This window comes from Oncorhynchus keta, chromosome 13, assembly GCF_023373465.1.
Source record: "Oncorhynchus keta strain PuntledgeMale-10-30-2019 chromosome 13, Oket_V2, whole genome shotgun sequence".
NCBI lineage: Eukaryota > Metazoa > Chordata > Actinopteri > Salmoniformes > Salmonidae > Oncorhynchus > Oncorhynchus keta.
The window spans coordinates 25,296,986-25,316,502 of NC_068433.1; the positions used below are offsets into that span (position 1 = coordinate 25,296,986).

General features: G+C 41.5%; 1 protein-coding gene across 4 annotated transcripts in view; it reads left to right on the forward strand.

Moving 5' to 3' along the window:
* LOC118387540 (astrotactin-2-like) overlaps positions 1-19,517 on the forward strand; it is a 396,009-nt gene that overhangs the window by 34,238 nt on the left and 342,254 nt on the right. For all 4 annotated transcript variants that reach the window (XM_052459839.1, XM_052459840.1, XM_052459841.1 and 1 more), the window contains exon 2: positions 12,042-12,483. In XM_052459839.1, coding sequence (XP_052315799.1) covers positions 12,042-12,483 — 442 coding nt within the window. The remainder of the gene's footprint in view (positions 1-12,041; positions 12,484-19,517) is intronic.

Sequence of the window (19,517 nt, forward strand, 5' to 3'; positions counted from 1 at the left end):
CTGCTGTGAATGGACAAAGACCCCCTTCAGGTGCCAGCGTTCCCTGACAGGTCTACTCTGGCAAGCTGTTCCAGCAACACTTGGCCGACAGCTGCAAATACATATAAAGGCCTCTCTTCAACAAAAAAGAGGGAATATACCAAGGGCTGAGCTCGCAGCTGCCGTTAGTAGACACACAGACATATGCACATGCACGCAGACATACAAACATTCTCAAGAAAGAAAAAACATACTATTTTTTGGTGTTAAACTCTCTCCATTGGCAAGGTCACTGAACTCACTTACGTTTTTGTAGCCGAGTTACTTGAGCATAAAACACCCAGTAGTTCTCTTCTCAACAGCAATTTTGATGTTACTTTCTGTGGTGGCCTCACAAGAATTCCGACATTTGGAATGTCATAGTAGTGTATCCCATTTGCCCACTCATTATCTGAGCATGTACCAACATGTTGTCAGCAAATAACACTGCCATCGACTGTTGTAAGAGTGAAATCCATCCCATAGTCCCCAATCCCTTCTCTTTCCTCATAAGGGCCACCTCTAGGGCACCATTGTTCTGGTCCTTTTACTGCCTGGTTATCAACAGCAGTTGCAATCTGTATTACCCCCTTGTGCCACGGCTGCAAATATTGGCATTAGCTTCCCAATCACATTTATTTATTCCAAATGTCACAGAAAAGGGCACGTCTGTTTGCAGCTGGCTCGCACTGCTTCAACTCTAAGATATACTACATTACCAAATGCATGTGGACACCTGCTCGTTGAACATCTCATTCCAAAATCATGGGCATTAACATGGAGTTGGTCCCCCATTTGCTGCTATAACAGCCTCCATTCGTCTGGGAAGGCTTCCCATTAGATGTTGGAAAATTACTGCGGGGACACAAGAGCATTCGGGAGGTCGGACAATTAGACCTGACTCGCAGTCGGCGTTTCAATTAATCCCCAAAGGTGTTCGATGGGGTTGAGGTCAGGGCTCTGTGCAGGCCATTCAAGTTCTTCCAAACCGATCTTGACAAAACATTTCTGTATGAACCTCAAACTGTTGCACAGAAACGTCTATAATGTCATTGCATGCTGTAGCGTTAAGATTTCCTTTCACTGGAACTGTTCTCCTGGCATCCGCCAAACCCAGATTTGTCTGTCGGACTGCCAGATGGTGGAGCGTGATTCATCACTCCAGAGAACGCGTTTCCACTGCTCCAGAGTCCAATGGTGACAAGCTTTACACCACTCCAGGCTACGCTTGACATTGCACACGGTGATCTTAGGCTTGTGTGCGGCTGCTCGGCCATGGAAACCTATTTCATGAAGCTCCCGACAAACAGTTATTGTGGTGAGGCAGTTTGGAACTCGGTAATGAGTTTTGCATCCGAGGACAGAAGATTTTTACAAGCTATGCGCTTCAGCACTCGGCGGTCCTGTTCTGTGAGCTTGTGTGGCCGACCACTTCGTAACTGAGCCGTTGTTGCTCCTAGACGTTTTCACTTCACAATAACAGCACTTACAGTTGACCAGGGTGTCTCTAGCAGGGCAGAAATTTGACAAACGGATTTTTTGGAAAGCTGGTATCCGATGAAAATCAGCAATTGGTGTGGCAGAAATAGTCGCATCCACTAATTTGAAGGGGTGTCCACATACTTTTGTATATGTAGTGTATCATGTATCTTTGGAAGAAAAGAAGAAGAGAAGGGGAAAGGCATTAGGTTGTGAATAGACACACTAATTTGCCACAGTAATGTGCAGGCAGCGATGCATGATCATCAGGCAATTATATTTGGTTACCATGCAAACAGTGAGCATCATGGGAGGTCATTAAAGGGAGAAAAATACCCAAGCTGAGAGCAAGAGAGAGAGAGATACTATCTAAACAATCTTTCTTTCACATTTTCTATGAATATTAAATGCGTAATGTTCCTTTCCCAGTCTGTCCCAGGGATAATAAATGGAGATTCAATTGTTTTTTCAGTCAGATATGCATTATGATTACTACAGATTAAGCTAATGGACATATATGACTGCGCCACTCTGAATGTTGTAATTGTTTGTTTCTAAACATACACAAATGGGTCAAGATCTTCAATTATGTGTCATGCAAAAAGTTACATGAGTCAAAAGTTGTGTGAACATACTAACATGGATGACTCATAGCTGTCGTGATCTTGCCTCGTACCTTGGACATTTGTGACCATCACCTCGATTTGGTCTTATGTAGCAAAAAAATGTGTATCATACACTGCATTTAAGGAACAATGATTCTGCTTTGAAAGTTGATAAATTTATAACCCCACTTTTGAGAAAATGGCCCTTGAATGTTTTGGTACACATACTGGAGAGCTCTTCTTTGTCTACACCAATTCAGCATTGTTCACACTCTTAAACCTTAGCCCCAACCATCTCTTTAAGGATTCACATGTGAGGCCATGTGCTAAACAGAGTGAGCTAAACAATGAACCATAATCCCAACCCATACTGCCAGCAATACAAATTGATTGTCATAGCTAGCCACCATGCATGGATCAGCAGGTAGCTAAAGCTATTCAACTAGATTCAATGTTAGTAAGCTAACATTAGGCTATAACTAGCAATGCAAATGGCTTTCTGAGATGCAAATAATATTTTATTACAAATGTAGCTAGACTCTAACCGGTACACATGCTGTTCGCTCTCTGTCACGAATTCCATGTTTGCCCTTAGTTTGAAGATGTAATCTGGAGACAGGTGTTATACAACAGCCTTCTGTGTTCTCTTCTCGACTCCATCTGCATTTGCAATCAAATACCGGAATTTTCTCCATCTCCTTAGCTATCCACTGGGCATTCCACTAATTTCATAACTCGGTCAACTTCTTCTGTGACAACAACATTGTTTATCGCCATTTTTCCCCCATCACTCTCATCAGAAGACTCTACAATGTCTGGTTCAATGAAAATGTTTTGACCTAAATGAGGGATTTCTTCATCGTCTGATTCATTTTCAGAGTCAGAGAGAGTCAGTTTTGCACAATCCTCCTATAGAAAGTAGTCCATCACAACCTTTTCCTATTGATCTTTGTCAATAGCGCCTGATAAATTCAGGGCAGCAATGTTGAGCAGTTGCAGTTGTCCATGATATCTTAAAAAAATAACTGTGGTAGCAAGGATTATCTACACATACTGAACAGCTCATGTTATAGACAGAAGCATGTTACATGGCAGACCAATCCGAACGCATCTCTCGGAATATCCAGCCTATCCATTATCTTAGCCAATCATGACTAGCGGGAAGGTTCCCGACGTTTTCCATGGCTAAACCAATTAGGCTCGTAATTTAACATTTGTATTCATATTTACAGCTAGCATACACATTTGTTATTAGGGTACATTAAAGTTCACATGTTCCAGAAGGCATTTCTGTCTGAAAAATGTATTTTGATTAAAAATAATAATAATTGCATTTACGTTCAAATGCTTCTTGAAACGGGTCACGTTTTAGCCTTACGGCAATTCCACTGTAAAACAAATTATTCACTTTAAAATGTATGTCAAACAAAAAACAATGATTGTTAAGTTAAATCAAACAGACTACTTTAAAAAATGTCCACTGAACATTTTGCAAAAACACATTGGCTTGAAGAACAGTGCAGATACAAAGTAAAACAAATATGGGTGGAAATTGTTAAAGGTATTCCTTGTGGAAGACATCAAAACTATGAAGTAACACATGAAATCATGTAGTAACCAAAAAAGTGTTAAACACATAAATATATTTGAGATTCTTCAAATATAGTAGCCACCCTTTGCCTTGACCATGAGGTAGACACCTGGAATGCATTTCAACTAACATGTGTATACTGTTAATTTGTGGAATTTATTTCCTTCTTAATGCATTTGAGCCAATCAGTTATGTTGTGACAAGGTAGGGTTGGTATACAGAAGATAGCCAGTACATGTCCAGGCCCGTCTGAATTTTGCTAGAGAGCATTTGGATAATCCAGAAGAAGATTAGGAGAATGTCATATGGTCAGATGAAACCAAAATAGAACATTTTGGTAAAAACTCAACTCGTCGTGTTTGGAGGACAAAGAATGCTGAGTTGCATCCAAAGAACACCATACCTACTGTGAATCATGGGGGTGGAAACATCATGCTTTGGGGCTGTTTTTCTGCGAAGGGACCAGGACGACTGATCCGTGTAAAGGAAAGAATGAATGGGGCCATGTATCCTGAGATTTTGAGTGAAAACCTCCTTCCATCAGCAAGGGCATTGAAGATGAAACGAGGCTGGGTCTTTCAGCATGACAATGATCCCAAACACACCGCCCGGCCAACGAAGGAGTGGCTTCGTAAGAAGCATTTCAAGGTCCTGGAGTGGCCTAGCCAGTCTCCAGATCTCAACCCCATAGCAAATCTTTGAAAGGAGTTGAAAGTCTGTGTTGCCCAGCAACAGCCCCAAAACATCACTGCTCTAGAGGAGATCTGCATGGAGGAATGGGCCAAAATACCAGCAACAGTGTGTGAAAACCTCGTGAAGACTTACAGAAAACATTTGACCTCTGTCATTGCCAACAAAGGGTATATAACAAAGTATTGAGATAAACTTTTGTTATTGACCGAATACTTATTTTCCACCATAATTTGCAAATAAATTCATTAAAAATCCTACAATTTGATTTTCGGGATTTTTAAAAATAATTTTGTCTGTCATAGTTGAAGTGTACCTATGATGAAAATTACAGGCCTCTCTCATCTTTTTAAGTGGGAAAACTTGCACAATTGGTGGCTGACTAAATACTTTTTTGCCCCACTGTATACAGTTAAAGTCGGAAGTTTGTATCCACTTATGTTGGAGTCATTGACACTCGTTTTTCAACCACTCCACAAATTTCTTTTTAACAAACTGTAGTTCTGGCAAGTCGGTTAGGACATTTACTTTGTGCATGACACAAGTAATTTTTCCAACAATTCTTTATAGACAGATTAATTTACTTATAATTCACTGTATCACAATTCCAGTGGGTCAGATGTTTGCATACACTAAGTTGACTGTGCCTTTAAACAGCTTGGAAAATTCCAGAAAATTATAATATGGCTTTAGAAGCTTCTGATAGGCTAATTTACATAATTTGAGTCAATTGGAGGTGTAACAGTGGATGTATTTCAAGGCCTACCTTCAAACTCTGCATCTTTGCTTGACATCATGGGAAAATAAATAAAAAAATCAGCCAAGAACTCCCAAAAAATGTTTACCTCCAAAAGTCTGGTTCATCCTTGGGAGCAATTTCCAAATGCCTGAAGGTACCAGGTTCATCTGTACCAACAATAGTATGCAAGTATAAACACCAAGAGACCACGCAGCCATCGTACCACTCAGGAAGAAGACTGTCTCCTAGAGATGAACGCCCTTTGGTGCAAAAGATGCAAATCAATCCCAGAACAACAGCAAGGACCTTGTGAAGATGCTGGTCCGATGAAACAAAAATAGAACTGTTTGGCTATAATGACCCTCATTATGTTTGTAGGAAAAAGGGGGAAACTTGCAAGCTGAAGAACACCATCCTAACCGTGAAACACGGGGGTGGCAACATCATGTAGGGGTACTTTGCTGCAAGAGGGAATGGTGCACTTCTCAAAATAGATGGCATCATGAGGGAGGAGAATTATGTGGATATATTGAAGCAACATCTCAAGACATCAGTCAGGAAGTTAAAGCTTGCTCACAAATGGGTCTTCCAAATGGACAATGACCCCAAGCATACTTCCAACAAAGTCAAGGTATTGGAGTGGCAATCACAAAGCCCTGACCTTAATCCTATAGAAATGTTGTGGTCAGAACTGAAAAGTGTGTGTGAGCAAGGAGGCCTACAAACCTGACTCAGTTACACCAGCTCTGTCAGGAATAATGGGCCAAAATGTTTCCAATTTATTGAGGGAAGCTTGTGGAAGGCTACCCGAAACGTTTGACCCAAGTTAAACAATGTAAAGGAAATGCTACCAAATACTAATTAAGTGTATGTAACTGACCTAAGACAGGGAAATGTTACGAGGATTGAATGTCAAGAATTGTGAAAAACTGAGTTTAAATGTATTTGGCTAATGTGTATGTAAACTTTTGACTTCAACTGTATTTGTAATAATGACAATTACAACAATACGGAATGAACACTTTTATTTTAATTTAATATAATACATCCTTAAACATCTATTTAGTCTCAAATAAATAATGAAACATGTTCAATTTGGTTTAAATAATGCATAAACTCTTTTGGAGAAGAAAGTCAAGTGCAATATGTGCCATGTAAAAAAGCTAACTTTTAAGTTCCTTGCTCAGAACAGGAGAACATATGAAAGCTTGTGGTGCCCTTTAACATGAGTCTTCAATATTCCCAGTTAAGAAGTTTTGAGTTGTAGTTATTATAGGAATTATAGGACTATTTCTCTCTATACCATTTGTATTTCATATACCTTTGACTATTGGGCGTTATTATAGACACTATAGTAATGCCAGCCTATTCTAGGGAGTTGATAGGCCTGAAGTCATAAACAGTGCTGTGCTTTGCGAAGAGCTGCTGGCAAACACAGGAAAGTGCTGTTTGAATTAATGCTTACGAGCCTGCTGCTGTCTACCACCGCCCAGTCAGACTGCTCTATCAAATGTCAAATTATAGACTTAATTATAATATAATAAACACACAGAAATACGAGTCTTAGGTCATTAATATGGTCAAATCCGGAAACTATCATTCCGAAAACAAAATATTTATTATTTCAGTGAAATACGGAACCGTTCCGTATTTTATCAAACGGGAGGCTAAATATTGCTTTTACATTGCACAACCTTCAATGTTATGTAAAATTCTGGCAAATTATTTACAGTCTTTGTTAGGAAGATATGGTCGTCACACTGTTCACAACGAGCCAGGCGGCCCAAACTGCTGCATATACCCTGACTCTGCTTGCACAGAAGGCAAGAGAAGCGACACCATTTCCCTAGTTAATATTGCTTGCTAACATTAATTTCTTATAACTAAATATGCAGGTTTAAAAAAGATATACTTGTGTATTGATTTTAAGAAAGGCATTGATGTTTATGGTTAGGTACATTGGTGCAACGACAGTGCTTTTTTCACGTATACGTTTGTTAAATCACCCGTTTGGCGAAGTAGGCTGTTATTCGATGATAACTTAACAGCCACCACATTGATTATTTGCAACGCAGGACAAGCTAGTTAAACTAGTAATATATTCCATTATCAATCAACAGCTCAACCAATTTCATGTTATCACAACTATTACTATAAAACCATGTCATACTAGTGTTTTTGTATCCTGGACATCATTCCTCTTTGTTGGTGACTCTATCTGAAGTGAACAGTCAGTGAGAGCTGTGTTAGATGTCCTGACAGGTGAGGAGTCAGCTGGTCTATCAGACTCTAATGCCCTGACTCACCCTTCCCTGTTTCAATTCACTCCACGGACCACATTCACACGGCACCGGCATCAGGTTGCATACATTTTGGATTCTCTACATAGTTCATTCTAATATATCTACTACTGTACATTCCTAAGATATCTTAAATTCATCGAGTGTAGATACTGTACGTATAAAATGCATTTGATTACTGTTACAGTGCTATTTGGGTTGTTCATTGGATTCAATCCCGAAATTTCTTGATTTCTTGTTTCTTTTGTTATAAATTGATTATTTGTGTACCTGTTTGACATTTTACTGCATTGTTAGGAGCAAGTTAAATTAAACTGTGTATGTGACCAATAAACTTTGCTTTGAGGTACAAAGTTAGATTCAACACCAAACAAACAGCTGAAACAGAAAGTGTCTTCAATTTACACATTACATTAATTCTGTATCCCTTCTCACAAGTTCCGGTTTACCTTTTAATATTGATAAATTCAATTTTTATTGAACTGGGGAACAAAAATGATTTATGCTTTGCACCTGTTGCAAACAATTAGCTAGTAAATCAGTTGTATAATTAAGCAATAAGGCACGAGGGGGTTTGTTGTATTTATACCACAGCTAAGGGCTGTTCTTACGCATGATGATATGTGCCTGGACACAGCCCTTAGCCCTGTTATATTGGCCATATACCACAAACCCCTGTGGTGCCTTACTGCTATTATAAACTGGTTAGCAAAGTAATTAGAGCAGTTAAAATACATGTTTTGTCATACCAGTGGTATACAGTCTGCTATACCATGGCTGTCAGCCAATCAGCATTCAGGGCTCGAACCACCCAGTTTATACTGGCTTTATACCTCTGATGTATGTGGTCTAGCAGCCTGTTATGTAGCTATGGTGTCTAATAGAACTCTGCTGATTTATTATCATCTCTGTGACGACTTGGAAGTTGACAGTACAGTATGTCCTTAGCAACGGGACATGGATAGAACAAAACTATCTGCTTATCTTCCTATGGTCTATTTCTCCCTGCATGAAGAACCCCCATAATGAATATAAATAAAACACTATATATCTTGATGATCTATGTATGCAGGGCATCCCTCTGCATATGAGGACACTCGGATATCCAGGGCTAGCCAGAGCTGCTTGGCTTAGGAAGAGGGAAGGCAGGGTGGACTAGCAGTGAGGGAGTAACTCAGGCCTAATTCCCTGCTATAATTCAGGAGGGCGAGGGCCAGAGACAGCCAAATCTACCCACAAATCTCTCCCCCTACCCTGGGATCAGAGTCAGGGCCAAGGAGGGCTACATGGAGAAACATGGGGGATGTATGGGGAGGTGATGGGGGCTCAGGGGTGGGCAGTGATGGGACTGAGAGATGGAACTCAGACAAAGCCAATCGATATGCCTGCCTTTCTGTAGCCATACTGAGGAGAGGAATATAATGTGGAGGTAGACCTGCTATTTTCAGTTAAAACTCAATGGAGATTTTCCATTCAGTTTTCAATCAGAGTTTAATCAGATTTCATGATTAAGTAGGGCCACCGAGGGTCAATGTAATTTCCTTGGTGATTTCATGGCTCAGTTTGTGGACTTTCTATATTACATTTTTCAATTATCTTGGAATATGTTTTTTATGTGGGTGGTCAATTATTTGTTTATTTTGCAATTAGCTTTCTCTGTTTTGGTTGAATGTACACTTAACTCACCACATGCATAGTATACTTTATGGTTCAATTAATTAGTAATTTTTCTGAATCAAAATGTACAATTCATAACTTTGTCCTTCTCACTCACCAAGCTGTATCGAAAAGGTCACATGGGACAGGTCTTCAACTACTGTAGGCTCTAAGTTCCCAGCACATGCTGCTCTTTTCCCCTCATCTCTTCCTCTGGTCACACTATCTGTTTGAGACCACTCTCCTGGTGACATCACTTCCTGAATGGCTATGGCTGATGGGAAAGGATCCCCTGTGGGTGTAGAAAAAAGTGAGCCGAGTCAGTCTTCCATCCCTTGGCTCTAGGAGTTGCATTTGGACAGGGAGAGTAGATAGCAGCTGCCTGGACAAATGGTATTTTAACTCCAAGCTGGGGATGAGGGAGATAGAGAAAGCGATGGAATGAGAAAGAGAAAGAGAGGGTGAAGCTGGCCCTCAAGTCCACTCCAGTGAGGTTTCATCTCATATAGGCTACAACGGTTTACTCACCCAGATACAGGCTCCACTAGTTGTGATACAGAATCAAATCAAATTTATTTATATAGCCCTTCTTACATCAGCTGATATCTCAAAGTGCTGTACAGAAACCCAGCCTAAAACCCCAAACAGCAAGCAATGCAATACAGCACTGTTAACACCCTCTCTGACTAGAGAGGTATACACAGTCTCCACTCTGAAGAAAATACATCTCTGGATTGGCATTGCATTCCCTCCAGGCATGAAAAGGGAGCATGTGTGTGTGTGTGTGTGTGTGTGTGTGTGTGTGTGTGTGTGTGTGTGTGTGTGTGTGTGCGTGCGTGCGTGCGTGCGTGCGTGCGTGCGTGCGATGAATGATGCGTTAGTATGGAGACCGATGTACGGATATTTGCATACAGTGTGGATGGAATATTAGTTCCATGAGTTTCCTGAAGATTAATGCACTATAGCTCTCTAGTTTCTCAGTGTGCCTGCCAGGGAGCTGCTTCCCCTGTGCCCAGATGGTGGCTTCAGAACAGAACAGGTGCACGATGGGTTGGTCTAGTGTGTTGTTGTTTTATCCTGAAGTTTATCCCCGGGGGACGGCTTATTATTCTTTATAATGGAATAACAGATGAGGAAGAATGATTTACAAAACTGCCAAAGTATCCAGTGGTTGATGTAGATTGAAAAGGTACCTATAGTGGTTCTTCAGATGAAACTCACTGGCAAGAGCTGTCTTTAGTTCCAGAGCCTCTTCAGCAGAGCATAATGGCATGAGTAATCTGATGTCAGTTGTACAACACTTTGATGCTACACATCATTTTGATCCACTCATCCCTATTCACTATAGAATACATGAATAATGGCTTTCAGCATGTCGATGATAGCCACTGAGGGAAAAAAGTTGATGTAGCGACTTGGTTACATATTCAATTCTGCCAGATGGTTTTAACTCGCTGTCATTTGTTAATTTATTTATTCTAAATTGATTCTAAAGGATGTTGAACAAATGTCACGGCTGAGTTTGTGGCCAGTAATACACCATATGAGTAGGTGGTAATCTGTGAGGGAGGGGGAGGGAGGGAGAGGGACAGGGGGCCAGAGAGAGAGATAGAGAGAGATGTCAGGCAGATGGCTCAAGGAAAAGAAAGCTGAAGTGAGAGCAAAAGTGAGTGATGAAGGGAGGGAGAGAAAGACATTGACAAAAAAAAGAAAGAGATTGAGAGGGATTTGAATCCTCCGGCTCCCAGTCTTTCTCCTCCCTGTGGAGTGACTTCAGACTAAAGCATCAGGGATTTGTAGGGTCTTAAGATGAATGAAAACCACATCTCCCTCATGGAAACATTGTGAATTTACATGGCTGTTGTTATAATGAAAGAGAGTGCTAAAAGATTCACTTTTCTTACCAGACTAATTTTACATTTGAATTCTATTTTCTTTTACAGCTATGATCATTATTGATTGCTTGCTAACGTTTGTGTCTATTATTTCGTTATGTTTCAAATATTGCATTGCCAGTCTCAACTCCACCTCTACACAATACTTTAAAAAAAAAAAATCTAAAAAGTTCAAAATGTTCCTCTGGTGTCCTGTAAGTTTTATGAAACAGTATCTCTCACATCTGTTGTTGTTGCCGGGCGACTTTGTTTCAGGCGGGGAGTGTATTTCCCAGAAGCTGCTCTCCTATTCTCCGGAGGACGTTCCTCTCTTAGGAGTTACCCACCTCTCCATGGTTTGATTATGGCCACCCAGCAGTGCATTAGTTATAATTTGAGAGTGGTTTGTTTTTCCTCATGAAGATATAATTTTCAATGTTTTGATGAATAACCCTATCTGCTCTTATACACTGTATTATACAGTGGGCACAGAGAATGGCTGGCAGGTGTAGCGTCCCAAAAAAATGGTGTCTGACTGCAATAGGATGGATGGCCTTAAGGTCGTCACAATTTTTCAGATTCTCACCGGATACTTTCCGTTGACCACTACGGTGAAGAATTGTCAGTTAATCTTGGAATATGTCAGCTCTGTTAGTCTATGGCCCATACACAGTGACTGAATGTGTATGGATTAAGTGTGCTTTTTCACTCTCAGCTTGGCTGCCAGAGAGTCTTTGATGTGTCTGTGATGGCATGAAATGGTACAAACCATGGAGCAATGGATGTGTCACGATGAATTTGCATGAGCAGGCTTTGAGGGGAATGCTGTGGCTTGGAGACGGAGATGGGGCGAGTTAGGCTAACAACCTTATTGCATTGGCATGTATAAACCCTAGGGCTGTGGGACTGACTCACTCTGACTAGAACACTGGCATGTGTAAACCCTAGGGCTGTGGGACTGACTCACTCTGACTAGAACACTGGCATGTGTAAACCACTGCCTGGCTTGCTGTCAGTGTTGTTTGTGTAAGTGTCTGTGTGCTTGTATATGTGTTTGTATGTCTCACTCTCCCTCCCTCTTTCTTCCAGGGAGGCCTGATCGCTCTCCTCCTCCTCATCCTTCTCTTCACACTGGTGCTGTACACCCGTCACCGCTGGTGCAAGCGCCGGCGCATCCCCCAGAAGAGCGCCAGCACCGAGGCCACCCATGAGATCCACTACATCCCCTCTGTGCTGCTGGGACCCCAGGGTAGGGACAGCTTCCGGGGGTCCCGCCAGCTACAGCACAGCTCTGTCATCGGCATGCCCATCCGGGAGACCCCCATACTGGATGACTACGACTGTGATGAGGACGATCAGATGGGTCACACACACACCTCCACACCCAACCAGGTCCACAACCAGCTGATTGATGGGAAAGTCCAGGGCCTGGATGAGTATGGGCCCAGCCAGGGGACACATACCCACAACCAGCACACTGACAGCCTGAGGAAGGGGGAGGACAGCCTCCAACACAGTCTGGATAAAAGAGGTGGGTACCACTGTAGTATGTAATAGTCCACTGTAGTCCACTGACTAGACTTGAGAAAAGTCACAGTATTTTTGAGAGAATGAGAATATCCGATATTTCTGTTAAATATTTTTATTTATTTATTTATTTTTATTGAAAAGCAACCATTTTTGGTGACATCCTCCACCTATTCATCCCTATGCACTCCTTATATTTTACTTGCACAGCCTTTAGCCAAGACTGTGGGGCGGCAGGTAGCCTAGTGGTTAGAGCGTTGGACTAGTAACTGAAAGGTTGCAAGATCGAATCCCAGAGCTGTTGTTCTGCCCCTGAACAAGGCAGTTAACCCACTGTTCCTGGGCTGTCATTGAAAATAAGAATTTGTTCTTAATTGACTTGCCTAGTTAAACAAAGGTAAAAGAAGATAATTGCTGAGGTGCTTCTTGTAGCCATCAATGAACTTGCTGCATCTTTCTACTTGAAGTTTAGCCCATACATCAGCTGCAAACGGCTCTAATTTTGAAATATGTGTTCAAATCAAATCAAATCAAATCAAATTTGCCCGTCAGGAAGTCCAGTACCCAGTTGCACAGGGCGGGGTGGGTCTAGGGTGTCAGGTAGGGTGGAGGTGATATGGTCCTTGACTAGTCTCTCAAAGCACTTCATGATGACGGAAGTGAGTGCTACGGGGCGGTAGTCGTTTAGCTCAGTTACCTTAGCTTTCTTGGGAACAGGAACAATGGTGGCCCTCTTGAAGCATGTGGGAACAGCAGACTGGTATAGGGATTGATTGAATATGTCCGTAAACACACCGGCCAAACTGCTGTTTCAAGATTATGTGTATTATTATTATAGATCTCACCATATTGTTTTGATGAGATTCAGATCTGGATTCAATAGTTGCCACTCGAGCAGTCTAGCGTTGTGTTTTGGGTCAATGGAAGAGCCACAACCTTTGACGAAGACCCAGTTTTTGGACACTGGGTTGAACATTTGACTCCAAATCACCTTGATAATCTGCTGATAAATGATGTCTTGCACACGCTCAAGGCCCACTATAGAACCTCCCCCGTTTGATTGTAGGTAGGGTGTTGTTTTCTTTGAATGCTTCATTTAGTTTTTGGTAAACATTAGAGCTGATGTTTATTCCCAAGAGCTCTTAAAACGATCCACAGAACATTTAGTCTTGTTTAGGTGGTTTTGCAAACAAAGTTCAATCAAGATTTCTTGTCTCTTTCAGCAGTGTGGGGTCTCCAATGACCAAATTAAGCATTTAAAGAAAAGAACATGCTGAGGGGTTGCTTTTCTGCCTCTTCTCCTGATGGCCTTGAACATGTGAAAGGCATCGTGAATGAATCAAATTATCAATGTTTTTGGAGGCAGATTGGCATTTATTGGCATGAATCTTGCCCCGGAGGCAGCTCTGCAGACTGGTCTCTAGCTGATTTTAAACCTCACCCGAACCTTGACTGTAACCTTAACCACACTGCTAACCCTAATGCCTAGCTCTAACATTAAATTAAGAACAAAAAGCAACAACAACAAAAAAGTCCTGATTCTTTACGATATAGACCATTTTGACTTTGCAGCTGGCCCGTCTAGCAGAAATCACTTACTTCTGCCTCCAGGGCAAGATTATGACAAACATCATCCTGCTTTTTGGAGTCCAATGTTCAACCCAGGGTCCAAAAACCTGGAGTGGACAGCATTGAGTCCAGATCTAAAACCTCATTGAAAACCTATGGCGAGATCTGAAAACAGTATTTGATTGAGGGCACCCCTCAAACATTGCAGACTTGGAGCAGTTTGTAGCTGCAGAGTGGGCCAACATCCAGTAGAAAGGTGCAGCAACCTCATTGATGGCTACAAAACGTTGTTATCTTGGCCAAAAGGCTGTGCAACCAAGTATTAGCTCCTGGTTGCTATAACTTTGTCCATGCCATTTGTTTTTCTTCTCTAAATTAAAATTGTAAACCAGCAAAATTGCTTCTGCAATATTGAAAATCCAATAACAATGTGTGGAGACCAATTTCTGCATCCAAGTTATTTGAGAAGAAATAAGGTGTATTTAAGAAAACTGCAAGGGTGGACACCTGCTCTTTCCATGACATAGACTGACCAGGTGAATCTAGGTGAAAGCTATGATCCTTTATTGATGTCACTTGTTAAATCCACTTCAATCAGTGTACTGTCAGTGGACTGTCCTGTTTGGCTCCGTTGTTAGAATATGGCACTTGCAACATGGCACAGGGTTGTGGATTTGATGCCCACAGGGGACCAGTATGGATGCAAGTGTATGCATTCTACTATAAGTCGCTCTGGATAAGACATTCAGCTAAATTAGTCAAATGTAAATGTATGAAGGGGAGGAGACAGGTTAAAGAAGGATTTGTAAGCCTTGAGACATGGATTGTGTATGTGCCATTCAGAGGGTGAATGGGCAAGACAAAAGATGTAGAGTGCCCTTGAAAGGGGTCTGGTACTAGGTGCCAGCTGCACTGGTCTGTGTGAAGAACTGCAACGCTGCAGGATTTTTCACAGTTTCCCGTGTGTATCAAGAATGTTCCACTTCCCACAGGACATCCAGCCGCCAATTTGACACAACTGTGGGAAGCATTGGCGTCAACATGGGCCATCATCCCTGTGGAATGCTTTCAAAACCTTGTAGAGTCCATGCCCTGATGTATTGAGGGGGGCTATATGTTACACTTAAAATATTCTACACACAACTGATTTTACCTATCACTGTTACTATTTTATGACAGATTATCTCAAAAAGTAGAAATTTACCAAAAGTATTATGTGTTTTCTTCTAAAACTCCATCTCCATCCCCTTGGTAAATGCCATGTTAGAAAATGTATCCTGGGTGAATCTGTTATCCAAAGTTTGTTCCCTTGTCTAGCCATAGCCATTGACCCTTCATCTGTCTGTCACCCACAAGTAATGACTACAAGTCAAGATGGAAGAGGTCATTGACATTGGTCTGGTCACTTACGAATGGGGGTTAGTCGATGAGAAACTCATTGACCCTCACTAAACACTGTCCAGTGTGTATACTCCTGGAAGAGGAGTCCTATATTATGGACTCAAAGCACATTTTTTGTTTTGTTTTTGTTAGAACAAAGTGTTGAAAGAAAGTTAATTCTGGTGACTGCAGGTCACTCTAATAGCTGTAGATTACACTATCCACGTTGAACACCAAACTGCACCTCAGGAATGTTCATCTTTAATAATTGAGGGATGGCAGATTGCAACGGTGGCTTTTTAGTCTGAACGCTATTCATGTCATGTTAAATTATGCATGACAAAGTTTAACATCTTGTTTCCTGGAGCTGCCCTCCTGTCTCTACTTGTATTTATCATTCAGCAAAAAGCAATTTATCCCAACTCCACTTCCTGAACCCACAACACTTTTCCCGGTGAAAAGAGAAGGATCAGGACACAGCCATACTTTAATTTAATGTTGTTTATTTATGTGATACATTTTCTTTTGGGAAAGGAACTTTGCATTATTCAGCTGTAGCAGAAAGGGTAACACTTTAGTGATCCAAGTTTTCAGTGTCAATGGAGGGAGGTGTGCTCTGTCAAGCCAACAACAGTAGGGCTAGGTTGCTGTGCATAAGAGAGTCAAGTGTCATGCGACTGAAAATGTAATGTCATTGAAAATGTGCATGGATATTGTTATTTTTATTTTTTAAATAGTAGTAAAATGTTTTCAAATGGCTTCAATGTTTGGCTTGATTGAATCATTTAAGGACTGATATGAAGAATCACAGGGAATTATTAGTTGCATGAAGAAATCATTGCTTATCCTGATAATCAAAGAGCACATTTTCTCTCTTGTAAAAGTGTTTTGAAAGTGCTATGTTAGGAATGTCCTTGGTCGAGTATAACACTATGATACACTATACAGTGCATTTGGAAAGAATTCAGACCCCTTATCTTTTTCCACATTTTGTTACTTTACAGCCTTATTCTAAAATGGACGAATGTTTTTTTTTATCCTCATCAATCAACAGACAATACCCCATAATGACAAAGCGAAAACAGGTTTTTAGACATGTTTGCAAATGTATTACAAATGTAAAGACTAAAATATCACATTTACATAAGTATTCAGACCCTTTACTCAGTACTTTGTTGAAGCACCTTTGGCAGCGATTTCAGCCTTAAGTTTTCTTGGGTATGACACTACATGCTTGGCACATCTGTATTTTTTGGAGTTTCTCTCATTCTTCTCTGCAGATCCTCTCAAGCTCTGTCAGGTTGGATGGGGAGCGTCACTGCACAGCTATTTTCAGGTCTCTCCAGAGATTTTTGATCAGGTTTAGGTCCAGGCTCTGGCTGGGCCAGTCAAGGACATTCAGAGACTTATCCCAAAGCAACTCCTGTGTTGTCTTGGCTGTGTGCTTAGGGTTGTTGTCCTGTTTGAATTTCAACCTTGGCCCCAGTCTGAGGTCCTGAGCACTCTGGAGCAGGTTTTCATCAAGGATCTCTATGTACTTTCCCCTGTTCATCTTTCCCTCGATCCTGACTAGTCTCCGAGTCCCTGCTGCTGAAAAACATCCCCACAGCATGCCGCTGCCACCACCATGCTTCACCATTTGATAGTGCCAGGTTTCCTCCAGATGTGACGCTTGGCATTCAGGCCAAAGAGTTCAATGTTGGTTTCATCAGACCAGAGAAACTTGTTTCTCATGGTCTGTGAGTCTTTAAGTGCCTTTTGGCAAACTCCAAGCGGGCTGTCATGTGCCTTTTACTGACGAGTGGCTTCCATCTGGCTACTCTACCATAAATATCTGATTGTGCTGCAGAGATGGTTGTCCATCGGGGGACCAACTCCATATTAATGTACATGAGTTTTGAATCAGATGATCAACAAGCAGCTGTCCACATACTTTTGGTCATGTAGTGTATAATATCTCCCTCCAGATTTTGCTTAATGATGCTCCGTATATATCTCAAAGCGTTACAGACAATCCTTTTCCTTGAATAAATCATTAAGTGGATCCTCTTGGCGCAGGTTCAGCTCCGCGTAAACACATCCACCATACGGCCGGCTAGCTTGCATAAGTAATCGCCTCAATTAATTCAAAGCTGGGGATATTTGCATCATGACCTTGTGTGTGACATTTTTTACTCTGTGGAAATCAACAGGGGGGGGGGGGATTTCTTAATTTTTTCAGCTCTGTCTTTTTTCCTGCTATCATTATGGGCTGAATTAAATACCCATGAACAAAGATGAACACTTGCATTGTCTAGTGCCATCTTGTTCCAAAAACAAACAAACTCCTGACACTTGAAACCTGCTCTCTGAGAGATTAGCCACTCGCCCCATTTTCCCTTCATTCTCCATCTTCTCATAAAACAAGGTCTTCAAGCTTGGCCTGTTTATAAACTGCAGAAAAATGTAATTTAATCGTGCAACAAGGAGACAGGTTGGAGGTTAATTCAGTTTGACTCCCCTGAGAGAGAGACTGAGAGGGAGAGTGACGGAAGAGAGGAGAGACGGAAGAATGCTGGTATTGGCTGCTTTTACAAACCTGTCCTTATGTTAATCACTAGCTGTAAGGTATTGTCAACACACAATGGGGTGAGCAGCTACAGGGCACAAGCTACTAAGGGGAGGTCTGGGACACTGGTTTTAATTGACATCAAAGGCTTTTCATAGGGAGAAAAATAATTGTCGTATCCTTGTCATTCTGTGCATAATGGATTTTAGAATAGAATATGTGCTAGTTAGTTTAGATTTGTTTCCCCTTAGGCTGTATTGGAAAGTGTGAAGACTTTTCAGCCGTATAATTTATATGTAGATATAGCCCTTAACTGGGGCCTGGAGTTTTCCATGGTCAGGTCACAATGTAGGACAAACTCCTGGCCCTAAATACTGAAGCGTCCTTCTCCCATAACACCAACCTCCAAGCACGTCTAATAATGAGCCATTTACAACAATCATTTATGTGGATGCTTTCACCCGCTCTCCCCTACAAAGCCATATAATTTGAATACAGAGCCGATTAACTCTCTCTACCTGTTATCAGCGCACCTCCCAAAGGTCTCCAAATACCAGGCGTTTCTTTATCTGTCTGTCTCAGCTGACAGATGACCTCATTCTCAGCCTGCTGAATAGTCCTATCTGGAGGCATTATGGCGCATGCCTCACAGGTTCCTATGTGTGGCTGAATCTTTACTCAGGGCCTACAAACAAATGAGGCCTGTCATGTGGTTATTCAGTGGGTCTCTGGTGCACTGGGCACATGGTGGGCAGCGGCGTTCCATAAATCAGGTGCCACATACTCAACACCGTGCCAGGGACCTCGTTGAGCATGTGACGGCCTCTAGGACCCATCAGCCCCCACTGGCACCCATCTCTCCCCCCTCCAGTGAGGACCACCCTTTGCTCTTAATTTACTTGAGATGTTTCCACCACTTACGTTACATCACTTGCAGTTAAAGCCATCCGCTTGGCTACACTGAATTAGTTGATTAATTTCTAACCAGAAATAAGAACTAGAATATCAGTTTATTGGCTCTGTGAATTATTGTGGCAGTGGCAAAACACTTTTCAATTATCATTTTTTTTCTTCTTGTGTATTTACATTCCCACTCGTATTGAATCATGTTGTTTGCTCTGCACCAATATTTTTTTTGTTGAAAATTCATAATTGAGCTGTGTGTACTGAAGAGGATCAAACCAAATATAAAAGTATTTGTCACTTGTGCCGAATACAACAGGTGTAGACTTTACCGTGAAATGCTAACTATGATAATGGGGATGTCTGCTGTTTTACGGGCTCTTAACCAACTGTGCTATTTTGTGTGTTTTTTTCACATTGTTTGTAACTCAATTTATACATAATGTCTATTATGACCGAAAATAGCTTTTGGGCATCAGAACAGCGATTACTCACCTCGAACTGGACAAATATTTTTTCCTTAATGAGTCCAACGTGTAGGATATACTGCTTTGTCAAGACGATGCCCAAATCCCCGTCATCCGTGTGAAGAAAAGACTGAGAAAAATTGTGAGGAGAGTGGGGTGCCTTGTAAGAAT